The 16439-nt window shown below is 50.4% G+C and overlaps 1 protein-coding gene across 1 annotated transcript in view; it reads left to right on the plus strand.

Annotated features, from left to right (window-relative positions):
* Evc (EvC ciliary complex subunit 1) overlaps window positions 1–16439 on the plus strand; it is a 41027-nt gene that overhangs the window by 17179 nt on the left and 7409 nt on the right. Inside the window, exons 7-17 of the mRNA XM_028758223.1 lie at window positions 101–238; window positions 1916–2074; window positions 4036–4252; window positions 4824–4972; window positions 7072–7170; window positions 8938–9150; window positions 9911–10020; window positions 11551–11761; window positions 12944–13150; window positions 14129–14273; window positions 15983–16091. Of these exons, the coding sequence (XP_028614056.1) occupies window positions 101–238; window positions 1916–2074; window positions 4036–4252; window positions 4824–4972; window positions 7072–7170; window positions 8938–9150; window positions 9911–10020; window positions 11551–11761; window positions 12944–13150; window positions 14129–14273; window positions 15983–16091 (1757 nt within the window). The remainder of the gene's footprint in view (window positions 1–100; window positions 239–1915; window positions 2075–4035; window positions 4253–4823; window positions 4973–7071; window positions 7171–8937; window positions 9151–9910; window positions 10021–11550; window positions 11762–12943; window positions 13151–14128; window positions 14274–15982; window positions 16092–16439) is intronic.

Raw genomic sequence — 16439 nt, forward strand, 5'->3', positions numbered from 1 at the left:
ATAAAATATCTGTCAAAAATATAAGAAGATTTATTCTTCTAGGATTTGAGTTTTACTAGTCTTTCTTTGTGTATTTTTTTTCTCTTTTCCCTCATCCTAGGATTTGGAGGAATTAGAAAAGGGACTTCAGACCAGATTGGCGAACACAGAAATGTTAGGCACCGGCGACTCTGGCTATGTTTCCCTGGCAGATGTGGAGAGGAGGGAGAGAGAGCTCTCGGAGCAGCTGATAGACAATGTAGGTGCCGCCTCTCTCTTCTGTGGGGATCTTGGTTTCTGCAATAGTGACACTGGCAAGACTAGAGAGGTGACACTGTCACCATCCCAAGACAGAGAGCCCGTTTCTGAAGTTCAGTGGCTGAGAAGGTAACCTTAGAGAGAGATGTGCAGAGGAAAGTTTTTATCCGTTTACATTTTTAGCCTACTGTTTCTATCACTGAAAGCCACAATTCCTATAAACCCTCAATGTCACTCTACCCCATAACAGAGTAGATTCTAAGAGCATCTCCAACCCTCAGCCTCACAAAACAAGCCACCAGAAAGGGCATCCTTGGAACACTCCTTTCTCTTTTTGACTCTATGGCATGGAACTGTGCCCTTGGCACCTTCCATGCTGGGGAGTAGGGACTCAGACTTGCTGGAGCATGGCCCTGCCCAACAGACTCAGTGACAGCTATGGTAAGAGTAAAGACTGTTCGCAGGAAAAGGATCTGAGGGCTGTCATCTTGAACCACAAGCACGGAACAGAGAGAGCAAACTAGAGATGGCAGAAGTCTTTAAACTCTCAAAGCCCTCCTCCAGTGACACACTCCCTTCAGCAAGGCCTCCCCAAACAGTGCCACCAACTGGGAACCAAAAATGTTAATGACTGAGGCTATGGGGGATATTCATTCAAGTGGCACAATTACTTTTCTCATTGCTGTGGCCAAACACCTGTCAGGCATCACCTTATGGAAAGAATGGTTTATTCAGCTTACAGTTCAAAGGGCTATCATCTATGGTGGGCAAGGCATGGTGGCAAGGGGGTGAAGTAGTTGATCACATTGCAGCCACAGTTAATGCTGGAGTTCAGCTCTCTCTCCTTTTTATTCATTCCGGGACTCCATCCCATGGGATGGTGCTACCCGCATTCAGGATCAGTGTGGACCTAAAAGGACCTGAAGCAAACACAGCCAATGATGGACAGTCACATTCTGTGACATCTGGGTTTCTCCTAGTCATGTTGCTCTGCCTCAGGGCATGTTCTACCCAGAAGTAAGCAAGCAAGGCACACAGATGACACACACCCTGCATGCCATAAAGACAACCACTAGAGTTCCAGCCATCCTTGATGCTGATGCTTACATAGACTGTGTTGTCACACTTTGGAGCTCCCACCATCCAGAGCCATGAATCGACTATTACCAGCTCTGGTCCTGATAAAATATGGTGTGGGAAGCTGAATTTCAAAAGCAGAATGATCTCACATCAGCATCTTCTCTGCCTTTTGGCTCTTTTGGGCTTCTGGAACAATAACTAATATAGTTAGTGGCCTTCCAAGTTTTTATTTTTTAAGCCATATTTAATCCCTTTGAAAGATCCCAGAACTCACAGGGTCTCATTGTCTCATTTCTCGTGCTCCCAAGGAGTAATTGTGACCCAACTGGAGTCCTTTAGTGGTACTCATAACTTCCTTATTGGCAACAGTGCCCTGTGTTTGCTGAAAACACCCCTATAATATGACCACAGCTGCTGCAACAGAGTGGAGGGTGTCTACCACGGGACACAATCGACGCCGAGATAAACCCACTTCAAGTAGAGAAGGGCCGAGGATCTCTGGTGGGAATGAGGGAGGTACTGTGGTTCCCAGTCACTGCCCAGAGCTCTTTCTTGAATAAGGTTCCCTTGTCACTTGCTTCTCATGCTCATTTCACAGATGGGAGCCTTCTGGAAGCAGATGGAAAGCATCCAGCCCATTCTCATGGACCAGTTTAAGTGTTCCAGCTCCAAGGCACGGCAGCTCATGATGACTCTGACGGGAAGAATGATTGTTGCTGAAGGACTGCTGCATGCCTCTCAGGACCTGCATGTCCTGGTAACACAGGGCACAAGGAGGGGAGGGAAACATGGTGGGGACCAGGAGGTCAAACAGTCATGTTGTAGAGGGGGACATAGGACCCCCAGAGAAGAGCAGTGAATCCTCCTATCATCCATCCACCCAACATCAATCTGTCCATCACCCCCATCACCATCCATCCATTCATCACACATCTACCCATCATCTACCCATTAAAAAATGATCTATTCTGTGTATATGACTATTTTGCCTGAGTGTATGTGTATATACCAGATGCATGCCTGGTGCCTAAGAAGGCCAGAGGAGAGTGCCAGATCCTCTGGAACTGGAATTATGAATTTTGTGAACTAGGTACTAGGAATCAAAGTCAGGTCCTTTGTAAGAGCAACAAGAACTCTTAACCACTGAGTCATCTCTGCAGACCCTTGTTAAGTGTGTGTGTGTGTGTGTGTGTGTGTGTGTGTGTGTGTGTGTGTGTTTCCCCTCAAGCTAGAGAGTTACAAGCCATTGTGAGCCATCTGACATGGATGCTGGAATCAAACTCAGGTAGAGCTATACTGTTTAACTGCAGAGCCATCACTCTAGCTGTCTGCCCATTCTTATACCCATTCATCCATCACCCACCATCCCATAGTGGGTTCTCAATGCTGGCTGTCTATTGATATTTTCTGGGGGCACTTTAAAGACTCTGATACTTATTTGATCTCTGTATAACAGTCAGGCTTAGGCTGACAGCCAGGAGCAGAGAGGTATAGGAGACAGAGTCCCAAAATCTGGATTTGACTAGAGAACAGTGGTTGAAGGGTTTGGGGACAGGACAGAGTGGCTTATCCCACTCTGAAGGATGGGGAAGTGTAGGGCTGTGGTGCCCGCACTTGGATGTGGGTCCTGTTGGGCTGAGTTGTGGGCCCCATGTGTCTACAGCCCCAGGCGGCTTATGGGGGCAGAAGTGCAGGAATTTGACTGAGTTCACTCCACTCAGCACCAGGAGGATGCTGGGCTAGGGGAAACCACTGAGTTCCACTCCGGGCATGGGGAGATCCCAGTCTGAGGTCCTGTAGGGGCAGAGCTCTTGGATTGGGGTTCTCTGGGCAGAGGTGGCTGGCCAGAGACAGGCTGGTCTCAGCCCCTGGGTACCCAGGCACCGCTGGGAGACCACAGAAGGACTGAGATGGGGGAGTGCATACAGACTGGACTGGGGCTGGACCAGCCCACAGCCAAGAGGGACGAGGGAGAGAAGCTCCAGTGGCAGTCCGCAAGGTATATGAGATTCTTGGTTGAGGTGACTTGCTTGTCTGGGTCATGGCTGGCTCGGCTAGCTTGCCTGAGTTGACAGGCCTTTGTGGCTGGAATGTAGAGAGGTCTTCTGGCAGGAGATTAGGCGGTGGCTCATTGGTTTAAAGGTCCCCTCTATGGGTCTCCACGGCAGGCCCCAAAGACAAGAGGAAGTTCATGGTTCTACAAGGTTTATTGTCATGGCGGAAAGTGGGTGAAGCTGTACCCCATGTCCTCAGGCCAGGCCTGAGGTTAAATATCTTTTGCAATTAGGAGTGTCTGGGCGGGAATGCTTAATTAGCTACACCCTCCGGCCTTTAGGTATCTCATTAATATGGAGATTTCTTGAGGCTCTGTGGCCTGTAATCATGCCCTCTACCTGTGCTACATGACCAAAGGTCACAAACCTTTCTTTGGGAGGGGCTTTGGATAAGTGAAGGGAACCAGGGCCTAGGAACAAGGCTGAACACCTACCGTCCCTTTAGGGTATCCAGGGTTCTAGGCCTGTGCTCAACCAAGTACCCAGCTGCCTCTCACAGCCCACCGCCCCACAGAGAGGCTTCCATCCCTGCCTAAGATGCAGATGGGGAGGGAAGGCATTCACTGTGCTTGGAATGAGGTGTGTGTGATTGGAACCCACTGCTTCCTCAATATCTTCAAGGCAGAGCCCTGATGCCCAGCCATTGTCCTTTGTCTCCCTATAGGACACCCTGGAGAGGACAATGGGTCGAGCCTACATGGCAAGAATGGTAGAGTTCCTGAGGACTCAGATCCAGGAGGAGACCAAGTGCCGGCTTGCCGCCATCTCCCATGGCCTGGAGCTGCTGACTGTCCAAGGGCAGCTGTCTGTGAAGCAGAAGGAAGAACTTCTGACCCAGCAGCACAAGGCCTTCTGGGAGGAGGCAGAGTGCTTTGGCAGGGGTGCGCTAGTGAGCCTGGATTGGGGACCTGGAATCATATGATTCATGACATTAAGCTAGGGCTGCCTCCTCTTCAGCCATGTCAGGCCATGAGCAGTGCCAGGCCCAGCCTCCCTCTCCATAGAGCAGAATGATCAGAGTCTATGTAAGATCAGAATCATCTTCTATTCTCAATGACTCAGACTGACAAGACCCCAATGTCAAGGCAAGACCACCTAGAACTCAAAGGAGGAGAATCTGTCAACCAGAGTAGGCATGGAAATGTCCAGGGGTGAACCATGCTACCCACATGAAGCCCTAACCCTGCCTACCTGAAGGGCTAGTGACACTGAGTCAGGTCAGCATCGGTGGATAGAAGCTACACAGGTTCTTTGTGTCTGCTCCTGCCCACAGGGCCACCTGGAGATAGGCTGGGCAGAGTTCAAGGTTCTTGAGGTCACTGTCAGTGAGACCTACCCAGAAAAACAAATCTGTCACCTACAGAGAAGAGACCACTTAATAGAATACAGGAGCAGATCACTGTAGCCTTGCTGGAGAGTGACCCCCTGCTCTATGGTTCTTTTCAATCCTAGAATTTATGCAGCGGGGCAAAGACCTGGTCCAAGCGTCTCAGGCTTGCCAGGCAGAGGCAGCAGCAGAGCTCACACAAGCCCACGAAGAAGAACAGAGGAGTTTCCTGGCTGATACCCAGCTGACCTCAGATCCGGGGGAGTTCCTCAAGGTGACTCTGCCCCTACCCCATCCCCAGGATTTGTCCTTTGCAGGTTGAGTCTGGTCAGCACTTCGGCCTCTATCAAACATATCTTCAACACCTGCCTCCCTGTGCCAGGCACATGACCATAGCCAAGCCCCTCAGTCTCTGTGTTCTTGATTCCTCTTCCATGAGCCAGTGATGAGCATCCCAAGCTGGACTGTTGAGAGAAGATGGAGACTCTTTAGCAGGCATACCCAGTGCTGGTTCATGGGACACAGAGTGTGCAAGACCCAGGCATTTCTCAGAATGGTCCTAAGCCAAGGAAATGAAGCAGCCCTTGGCTCTGGTCAGTGGATTGGTCAGGACCAGCAAGATGGCCCCATTAGAAAACACCATGAGACTCAGTAGGAAGAGGACAGGACAGTGGGAAGGCAGGAAGCGAGGTGCCGGCTTTCTGAAGAGAAGGTCAGCATTTGGGAACCACTGGGACAGGCTGAGCTCACAATACAGGCACATGGCCATGGGGACAGTATATTGGAGAGAAGCATCAAGGTAAGATGAGGCCCCGCCCTTAAAGCACAGAATAGACTCAGGCCTGTCACACTTTCCCTCTCCATACCTAGGAGTCGGGAATGTACCCTAATGGGGTGGGGCTTACTCTGCATAAGAAGATTGATTCAAGTAAGAGGAAGATAGAACTCAGCTCTTTGTCACCTTCAGATAACACTCTGCTCACCCTGAGCCCCAAACATAAGAGGGTGCTAGGCATCTGTGTCCTAAGGTCCAGCTTAGACAAGATAACATGGCTGGTGTCAAGGAGACAGAGATGACAGGGGAGACATGAATGAATGCACAAGCGGATGGATGGATGGATGGATGGATGGATGGATGGATGGATGGATGGATGGATGTGGATAGATGGATGGATGGATGGGTGGGTGGGTGGATGGATGGATGGATGTGGATGGATGGATGGATGGGTGGGAGGGTGGGTGGATGGATGGATGGATGGATGGGTGGATGGATGGATGGATGTGGATGGATGGATGGGTGGGTCGGTGGGTGGATGGATGGATGGATGGATGGATGTGGATGGATGGATGGGTGGGAGGGTGGGTGGGTGGATGGATGGATGGATGGATGTGGATGGATGGATAGGTGGGTGGGTGGATGGATGGATGGATGGATGGATGTGGATGGATGGATGGGTGGGTGGGTGGGTGGATGGATGGATGGATGGATGGATGTGGATGGATGGGTGGGTGGGTGGATGGATGGATGGATGGATGGATGGATAAACAGGCACATAAATGAGTGAATGAACCAAAAAATGAACACATGAATGGGCAAATGAATGGACCCCAGACTCCTCCAGCCTACCTTCAGTATCCCCACATCTAGTCCCTGCCCTCCAATGTTGTCTCAGTCCCACTCCATACTATAGGCAGACAGAGGACTCTGCAGAATCTAGTTGTGGCAACTGCTGCTGCTGCTCAATCATGGGTGGCCTTGGCCTTCACCTTCAGAGACTATCTAGACATTTCTTCTGATAAGATGGCCCCTGTACCCTTCCTCCTACCATGAGAAGCAACTGCCTGTCCTTGTGCCATATTCTACCCTCTGACTATGTAGGAGCCTCTGATACTCTGCTGGTCGACCTCACATTCATCTGTTCGGTTGTCTCTCTGGAGGCAGGGTCCAACTTCTGGATGGCAGGGCCTGGTTTCTTGACTATATGGGCCTCTAATAACATGTCTGTTTTACCTCAGGTCCCCTAAGTAGGTCCCCCTGAGTATGGCAGGTTGATATGAAGTCAGAGAAGATATTGTCTGCTGACAAGACATAGGAGAGACGAATAGCAAGGGTGGCCCAGTGGACACTTCCTTACAGCAGTGTTAACAGAAGCCCAGACTGGCTTCCTAGGAGTTGGGTATGAAGTCCTGGACTCAGAGACAGTTTCTAAGCCACTGAAGTCATGTGAAAGCTCCATGCCTCAGTTTCCTCACAATTATATTGAGTTGAATATTCTTCCCATCTGAGATGGCACTCAAGCCATTTAGGGAGAATTTCCCAGAAAAACCAAAGAGTGCAATTTCTACTGGACTCAGTTCCTGTTTTAACTACAGGCTTTTCATGAGGTCCTGGAGAGGCAGCGGCTGACACGGAGTGACCAGGAGGGGGAGGAGGACACCCGGATCACTGAAGCCATGGCCACGCTTTGCCAGGTATGTGATTGTATTGCTGTTCTCATTGCTGTAACAAAATACCCAACAAAACAACTTAAAAAAGGCTTAATTCTCGCTCTCAGTCCATCACAGTGGGGAAGGTATGACGTCAGAAGCGTAAGGCAGCTGGTTACATCTACAGTCAAGAAGCAGAAAGACATACATGCTGGTCCTCGGCTTGCCGCCTTTTATTTAACCTAGGACTCTGCTCATGGAATGGGGTGGCTCACATTCAGGGCGAACAATTTCCCTTCTTGGTTAAGCATATCTGGAAATATCCTCACAGACACATCATAGGTGAGTCTCCTAGGTGACTCTGAGTCTGTCAGGTTAACAATGAAGATTACAGTGGCTTAGCCAGACAGCACAGAAACCCTTAACTCTGCATTTGCGAGAGAACCACTTGGTCCTCTTGTCCTCTGGGCTGAAACACTAGAGGCAGGGGCAAGGTAGCATTGTATTTGATGCCTGAAGGGCCCACAGACCACGTCTCTGTCATGGATTCTTCCTGTCCATGCTGAAAACTGGGAAGTTGAACCACCCTTGAATCTATGCATGGGCAAGTTAGAGCTGCCCTGCTCTCCTCATGGCTGACTTTGAAGAGACAGGAAGAAGTGCATCAAGACTCCCCAGGTGCAGGTCTCTGGAGCGTGCTGGTAAGCAAGGAAGAGCCACAGGCTGAGAGATGGAAAAGGGAGAGAGGAAGATGCTGGTGAGGAAAGATTTACCACACATACCTCAGGCTAGGCAGCACTGCTGGGAGAGGCGGCCCAGATGCCCAGCTCAGTGTTAAGCTCTGCTTTGTCATATGGCCATGTGACCACTACCTGGTCCCTCTAGCCTTCCTTCTCCCTCTATGTCATGGGGCATCAGTCTTCCTCCACAGTGGTACTGTAACAGCTCAGTGTCTGAGAGGCCTTAGGACAGCAGCTGGAACTGGGGAAATCCCAATTCATAGTGACTCCGTCACCACGCCCTTACTTAACAGCACAGAGAGGAGAGTGAGGGACCACGAAGGCCCAGGGTGAAGGTGACCTCAAAGACAGCTGTCTGGAGAAGTGTTCCTGAGTGGATCAGGAGTGAGCATTCCAGATTATAGAATCAGGACTAAAGTGCAAAGACAGGAAGTGTGGCTGTCCTGACCAGAGCTGTCTGGTATTGAATGGGTGTCATCAGCTGTGGCCTTGGGCTCCTCATCTGTAAACTTCTTTTATAGTCTTGTGAAATTTGGTTATTTCCTCAAATACTGCTTCTGCTCCAACTCTTCTGTTCCTTCCTTGGGGACAACAGTAACCCTCGTTGGACCCTCTGGTCTCTCTGGTGCCTGATTCTCTCTTCAGTGTCCATCCTGTTTCTATTTAGGATTTCTTTTGCTTTGCCTTCCACTACACTGACTCTCTTCACCAGCTTCTAGATTACTGTAATTAAACTGGTACATTGAGTTCTTAGAACTCTGGAATTCTAAAACATCTAGTTGATTCTTTTAAAACTAAGCAATGTTATTTATCATTGCAGCTCTTTGCTTATCTTGTGTAAGCGTGGCTTATAACACCATGAACAGAGCAGCCGCCACTACTTAAGGTCCGTTTCTTATATTCGCTCCGGAATCCATATGGTGCCCTTGTGATAACAGCTATGTATGTGCGTTTTGTTCCTATTATCTCTTTTGCTTGTGCCTCCTGTTCTCTATTTCAAGTCTAGAAGCTCAGACTCCAGCAGAATGGGATGTGGAACCTAATCCTAACCATAGTGTGGTTCTTATTTCAGGAGCTGTACTGTGGCACCATGGAAACCTTCCAAAAGTTTATGGACACTCTGTTCCTGAAGACCCTCCCAGAAGTGAGCAGCCTCCCTGTGGCAGAATGTGAGGCCCTGCGACAACAGGTCCAGGAGCAGGCAGCAAGACAGCTGGGGCAGGCGGACCGATTCCGCAGGCGACAGTGGGGACTCCTGTGTGACCTCTTGGAGCAGGACAGAAGGGTTTGTCTCCTGGGACCTGGGCTGGGCTATGCACTTGAGATTTAGGGTGCTGGGGAGGGATTTCAGATGCTGAGCATCCCCAAGGACCTCTTAGAAACACTACACAGATGTGGCTGCAAACATCCAGGAATGTACTAAGTGCCATAGTGTGTGCTGACCATGCTCAAGTCCCCGAGGTGATATGCAGTGCCCCAAGGAAACAAAGTCCTGGTTACAGAACTTCCCCAGCAGTCATGGAGGGAGGGCCAGGATGTGAGCACATCACTCACAAGTTCACCCAAGAAGTCAGGAGGCAAAAGGACAGATGAGACAGAGTTGAGGCTGCAGGAACATGAAGGAGGGCTGGGAGAAAGGCAGGAGGGTTAGACCAAGGGAGGATGGGATGGCAGACAGTGTAAGCAGAGGTTGGATTGATGGACTGGCAAGCCTGAGTGCACAGCAGCCTCTGGAAGCTTGACCAGGCAAAGAATCATGGACCTGGGGAGTGGAAGTCTAAGCTGCAGTGGCCTCTGTTAAGACCTGTGCTCCATTCACACCCTACATGCAGACTCTGAGGTCTCTGGGCTAATGGAGACGGAGGCTGCTGACACTCAGAAGAGTGAGAAAGACCTCTGAGTGATGCAGTCTTGTTGCAGCACTGTCTCGCTGAGTGATCTGATCATACGACATTCCCTCGCAGGAAAGAAGGGCACTTGTTAAAAAGTCAGGGGCCGATGGAGGGACTGCAGCTGCTCATGCATCGCTGTCCCTGTGCACACAGGTGTGGCTGGAGGAGTGCACGCTGTCCACAGTGCTGCAGAGGCAGCTGCGGGATCACCACGAGAGTACCATCCAAGGGGTCCTGAGCCGATTCAGTGGCCTCTCCGAAGAGTGAGTATGAGCCCTGAAGGATGGGCTCTGTGTGTGCGAGACTCCAGGCTAGCTTCAGCATCCTAACCAGCAGAATGGACACATCAGCTGTCCCCTGCCTTCCCCTGACAATAAAGATGTACCATTTCACAGTTTCCTTCTTTGGAAAGTGGAGCTAATAGAACCTGTTTCACTGAATTCTGCTTGGTAGGGACTTTTTGGAATAGCTTTTGTGAGGTAAATTTATACACATTTGTTTTGGTTACAGTTCCAGATGTTTGGTAAATTTTCAGTTTCACTTCTGTTACTGCATACAGTCCAGATGTTGGAAGCGCCTATCACCACAGAGATATTTGTGAACGTTTACAATCACTCCCTACTTATCAATCAACTGTATATTCTCTTTTCACATTTTTGCTATTCATGTGGTGGTTATTTTTTTCTGTTTAGTGAAAATATTTCTCCTTGTTTTCCAAGAGAAAAATGACAGATTTTTTTTAAATTACCCATCTTTTCCCAAGAACCTGATTTACACAGGTAGCCGGTGCGTGGCTTTGGTGGTGTTTGGTACAGGAAGTGAGTGACTACGGTAGAGGGCTTCATGGCCACAGACATGTTGTGGACAGGAGACAGCAGATGCGTGGCTGTTATAATGGATGATACAAGTGAAGCATCAGAAGGGGAAACGGAAGCAGGGTGGCCCAGAGTGACCCAGTGAACATTGCCCCTCACAAACATTCAGGCAGCCTGGAGCCTATGTCCTGAGTTGTACTAGTATTTGGTCCATTTATATTTAATATAAATCAGTCTTCTCTTTGTCTCTCAGGATTCAGGTTTATACTTACTAGATTTTTCCACCACACCCCACACATAATTCTGCACTGCTCCATTCTTTTGGTCCAATGTGTTACCTTGCAGCTCTCCTGTTGTCTGTTTTCCACTCTTTTTGGTTCATTTTTTTTCTGTTTGTATGACTGTGTTATTTTTATTGACCACGGATGTATCCTTGCTGAATGACGGAAGAGATAAGATCCAGCTTTTATGGTATCGCAGCTCAGATGACCTGTCTTACTCCTAGCAGGGATTTTAGGTCATGGCAGATGAATCCCATCCCGTGGGTCTGACTGACTCTGTGGCAGGACTTTGTAAGGTGTAGTGACTCTACCTCTCCAAGCTGATCGTCACAGCAGAAAACCTTGAGTGTGTCCCATGTCTGGCTGCCAAGGTTCTGTCCAGCTTCCCAGCCTCTTGGCGGCACTACACATTATAAACAAAGCATTGGCCCCTTGCCTGGCTTTGAGTTGTCTTAATCCATTGACATGGGAACTCCAGTGCTTGTATTGGCTTTAAATGAATTTAGGAATTGTGTGTGAAATGGAGCTGGACGTGTACCATAGCTGTCGCGTGTATCTCTGAACTTGCAAAGGACACAATTGAATGTTGCTAGGTGGGCAGTGGGATGACTGACTCCTCCTATGGCTGTGGCTCCTCATAAGTGCCTCACTGTTCAGGGCATCCCAGAGCTCTGAGCAGCCTTGCTCTCTCCCACAGGTCCACACGAGGCATCTTGCAGGGCCATGAGCTGCTGCTGTGCTCTGCTCTGCGCAGACTGGCCCTCCGAGGCACCACCATCACTGCCCTGGCTCAGATGAGGCTGTCTGGGAAGAAGAGGCTCCTGCAGGAGCTACATGAGCAGCTGGCTTTAGAGCAGGGTGTGTCCCCATGCCTGGAGGAGCATCAGTGGCAGCTGCTCAGAGCCCTGGTGAGAACACGGTGTCGTCCCCACACTTCACACCAGCCCTGCCTAGGAGTGTTGCGTTAGAACCCAAGGCCCAGCCCCACTTACCACATTAGGATCCTGACACCCAGGAGGTTGCAGGGCAGTGTGACAAAAGGCACAGGTTGAGACTTGACTCACAGGACCTCATTACCTCCCAGGATGGGGACCCAAGGGCTGAGGTCAAGATAGGGGAGGGCAGGTCTCTCCACAGACTTTGTTCCATGGCTCACACATGCATGCACTCTTGTGTCCTTACAATGGTCATCTTTCTGTGTATATTAGATCCCGATCTCTTGGGAGGACTTCAGGTACCCCGGAGAGGAATCCAAACTCACAACCCTTCTACATTAATCGCTCCAAGTCCCAATGTCCCTACTGTTCAACACTGAAGTCCTATGACTAGGACTTAAACCTGTACATTTGAGGGAACACGGTCCAACTCATAAAATGGAGGACAGAGGTAACTCTGATCGGGACACACATATGTTGAGGGATTCTAATGACGGCAACATGGAGGAGATTCTACCAAGGGTCTAAGTGAAGTCTCAGAGGATGGAGCAGCAGCATGCAGGTACCAGCAAGAGGCCCTTCCTGCTCTGGGAAGACATAAACAGATTGAAATATTTGGCATGCAGCAAAGTTGGAGTTTGAACCCCTCCCAGGTCTCCTGTGTGGAGCCATAGAGGCGATCGTTTTTGTCCTGCTGGCAACAGGATCTCAGTGTCTTCTCTTCCTCGGAGGCTCAAAAGGAGCAAGCAGGTTGCTTCTCTAGCTCCAGTTCCCAACTCCCCATCTCTCCATCCTAAGCAAGTGCAGCCTCTGGGCCCATGTGCCCTGCCAGTTGTGATATTCCTAAACCTGAACCCAATCTCAACCTGGCTCTGCTGTGTGCCTTTTAGATCGTCTTTCAGCCTCTCTGAGCCTCTAAATCTTGTCAGTCCTAGTATTCAGGCTTCACAGTGTTCTAGAGGGGTGAACAAGGCCTTCATTATATGAGAGGCTATGGATGGCCCTGAACACACAATTGGTGTTCAACAAATATCGTTGGATGAGGGAGGGAACTCTCAACAGACACTTGAGCTCATCCTTAGGGTTTCAAGTCTGGAGTCTGCCCACCCTTTCATTCTTTCCCAGCCTTCAGGCCCATACATTCTTCCCTTGTAGGAGACGCGGATCCAGGAGGAGGCAGCCAGGTTGGAGGATGAGGCACAGCAGACCGGTCTGAGGCTCCAGCAGCAGCTACTGGCAGAGGCACAGGAGGCAGGGCAGCTGCTACAGCTGCACTCGGAGAGGGCCATTGGACAGGCGCTGCTGGTACATGCTAGGAATGTGGCTAGCAAAGGCCGGACCAGGGATAAGGAAGACTTTAAGGTAAGAGCCAAGCCCTGTTCCTCAACACCAAAGGGAAGGAAGAATGGCACTTTTCCTACCCCTCTGAGCTTCCAGCCTTCAGCATGTGCCTGGCTCATCAGCTAAGAATCACCCTGCCCACACATAGAGGCCTTGAGCTGGGTTCTGTCTACTCTGGTTCTCCATCAGCTCGAGGTACGCCTCACTTCTCTTCCCACTGCCCATGGCGCAGCAAAACCAGATCCAAACTGACAAATATGGATTTCCCTGAGTCTTTGCTGACAGACCCTGGTGGTCCTATGACCCACAGAGCTCAACCTGGATAAGTAAGCAGTGGCTTGCTGTCTCTGGTGCCAAGGCTAAATCCCAGTGGTCAAAATACTGACAGTGGTCATGTGATCTGGGTGCCTTCCCAACCCTACCTCCTCAGATTTCCCAAAGCCCAGGCTGAGTAAAGATCATCCTTCCCATTGTACAGATAGGGAAACTGAGGCTTCTCATTGTACAAAAGACACACTGAAAACTTGGCAGGTGGTAAGCAACAGAAATGAACATGGAGTCAGGTCTTGGCTCATCTCCAGTGCCCACCCTACATCCCCTTGGTTGCCCCTGGATCTATGAGGCAAGAAAGAGTCCAACTGAGGCAGAGGGCTGTGGTGTCTGTGACCCAACAACCACAGATGTGTACAGCCTGACAGGATAAGGGAAGTGATAGAGTCTCTCAACCCAAGGCTCTGTGCTAATGTTCAAGAAGGAAATGCCCTGCCCCCAGCAGGCTCCCCTAGTGTCACATCTTATTGGCTAGAACTAGATTTAAACCACCATCTTAACCATTCTTCCCAGAAAAAAGTAAGATTATCGTGACTAGCTTAAACAGCCACAACTACCCTACATGAGTGCTGGCCAGACCAGTCCTGACTGGGAGTGGATGGGAAATACAAGGCAGGGCAGGTGTCTCCACCGATGATCTCAGGTGTCCCTGTCTTCTGCTTACCACAGAGGACACTAGTGGAGACAGTGGTGGAGAGTGTGTATGTGACCAGCACTAGTGTCGACCGCCTTGTGCAGGTGCACTACCAGGGCCTCTGGAAGCTCCTGCAGGACCATGAGGAACAATTGCTTCAGCGCCTGAAGACCCTGCAGGGTAGGTGTCTCCCCAGATGGAGGCTGGGGATGGCTTTGCAAGAATGTGGCACACCTGGGAAGAATCTACATGGTGTGTGTGTGTCTGTGTGTGTGTGTGTGTGTGTGTGTGTGTGTGTGTGTGTGTTGTGTGTGTGTTTCCCTTTTTGATTCAAAACCCCTTGTAAAGGGTGCTTTAAAGGTCCTGAAATAAGTCCAGATGGGTTATGGGAAGCATCTGGGTTCGATGATGAGAAACAGAAGCCATTCCATCTTTGAGCTTTCTGGTGGCCAAAGACATGCAGTAACCAATCATGACTAAGAGCGGGCCCAACAGAGCTCCTGAGACCCTGCAAATGCTCTACTCAGGACTTCCCTAGCTCATCACCTCCTGCCACCATTCCTGTGAAGCCATGGATGGCAGCCATCCTTCCTACAGCACTTAAATAACACCCAGGGCTCCCTACAGGCTGTCCCTCTCTTTCCTTTCACCCTGCACAAGGGTCTGAGAGTTTCACCAACTCGAAAGCTCATATACTCTGCTGCCCCCCCCAGAGGGGCTGGGATTGAGCCCCAGGAAGCCTGGCAGGAGGAAGGTCCTGGAGCACCGTCTACAGCTGTCACTGCTCTCAGCTGGTCTCAGCTGCCACCTGCCCCACCCTTCCCCATTAAGGAGGATTCACCCAAGATCTGGCATGCACTCAGGAATCTACTAGTGGCTGCAGGTTCCCCAGCAGTTTCTCTAAGAGATTTGATCTTGCTTAGCAGAAGATGCCTGCTCATCCCTGCATCCACTCAGTACCAGGACCTATCATCTCCTCACACTAGGTCTCAGCTTTTCCATCTGTGGGGTTAGGAGGGTCCTCCTCCAGTCCTCTGAGCTCTACCAGCCCAGCTTTGCTGCAGGCACTTGACACTGGCTTCCCTGGCAGACTGTAGCCAGCCCCTTTCCTTAAAGGGCTGCTTCCCTAAGGAGCATGGAGCACTAAGCCAGCTCATGGCTCTGCTGATGAAGCCCCTCCATGTGCGGCAGCTGCTCAGGCCCAGCAAGGTGAGCAGCTGCTGAGAACCTTTGCCACCAGCAAAGTGCAGAACCCGTGTATCCCCCAAAACTACTCCCTGGGTGTTGGATTATTTGACAGAAAGGTGCCTCCAGGAGGTTTGTCTGTCATCTGTAGTCAAGCTAGAATTCCTGGGGTAAAGATGACACCAGAGTAATTATGCAACAGACAGTATCCTAACCCCTAGCAGCCCAGGGAAGTGCATCACTTTACCTCAAATAATAATGAGTCGCCAGTCTTCTGAGCAGGGAACTCTGCAAATAAGAAAGCTGTAAGCAGCAGGTATAGGGTCAAGGCCAGATGCCTACTCTTCTGAGAGTGCTCACACTGGCATCTCAGGGCCCACCAAAGCCCCAGCTTGGCTCACCCAACCCTTCTCCCCTCTGTGTGACTCTGACTCTGGAAGGTCTGTGGCAGCCTCCTACTATGGAAGCTTGCTTGTCGCCTCTCCTTGCTCCTGACAGAGAGCGAGAGGGGAACCATGGGTGCTTCTGTGTGCCAAAGCTCCCCTGACATTCTCTTACACTGGCCTTCCCAAGTGCTAATGCTTGTGACACATTATGAACAGGTATATTCTGCTCACCTCTTGCCCTGGCCCCTAACCTCACCCTACCTAGCAGAGTCCACCTTCCAGATGCGTATCTTGACTGCCTTGTGTCTGTGGGTCCAGGTGAGAGAATCAGTGCTTACAAACTGTGGAAGAAGCAAGAATTCAGTGACCCATTGGAGAGCCAAACAGCGGACGATACCCACGGAGCTTCCCAGGCGGTACAGCAGAGGTGGGGCTCAGGATTGTATTGGGGGTCTCTGCATGGGTACACTTCACTCTACATGGTGGGCTTGGAACCCTGCATGGTCTGCCTGTGGATGAGGGTGTCATCTCCCCCCCAGCCAGCTCTGAAAACTCTCTCAATCATACCTTGGGCTCCCCAGAAAACAGGCTCAGTGTGAGAATGTGTATGAAGACTGGTGTGTGTGTGTGTGTGTGTGTGTGTGTTTATGTAGGTGGAGGTGTATGTTGCAGCCCAGGGGTAACCTTGGCTGTTATTCCTTGGGCACCATGTACTGTGATCTTTAACAGCATCTCACTGGCCTGGAACATGCCACGCGATCTGGGTTGACTGGCC

This window comes from Grammomys surdaster, unplaced genomic scaffold (assembly GCF_004785775.1).
Source record: "Grammomys surdaster isolate TR1022 unplaced genomic scaffold, NIH_TR_1.0 126187, whole genome shotgun sequence".
Classification (NCBI taxonomy): domain Eukaryota; kingdom Metazoa; phylum Chordata; class Mammalia; order Rodentia; family Muridae; genus Grammomys; species Grammomys surdaster.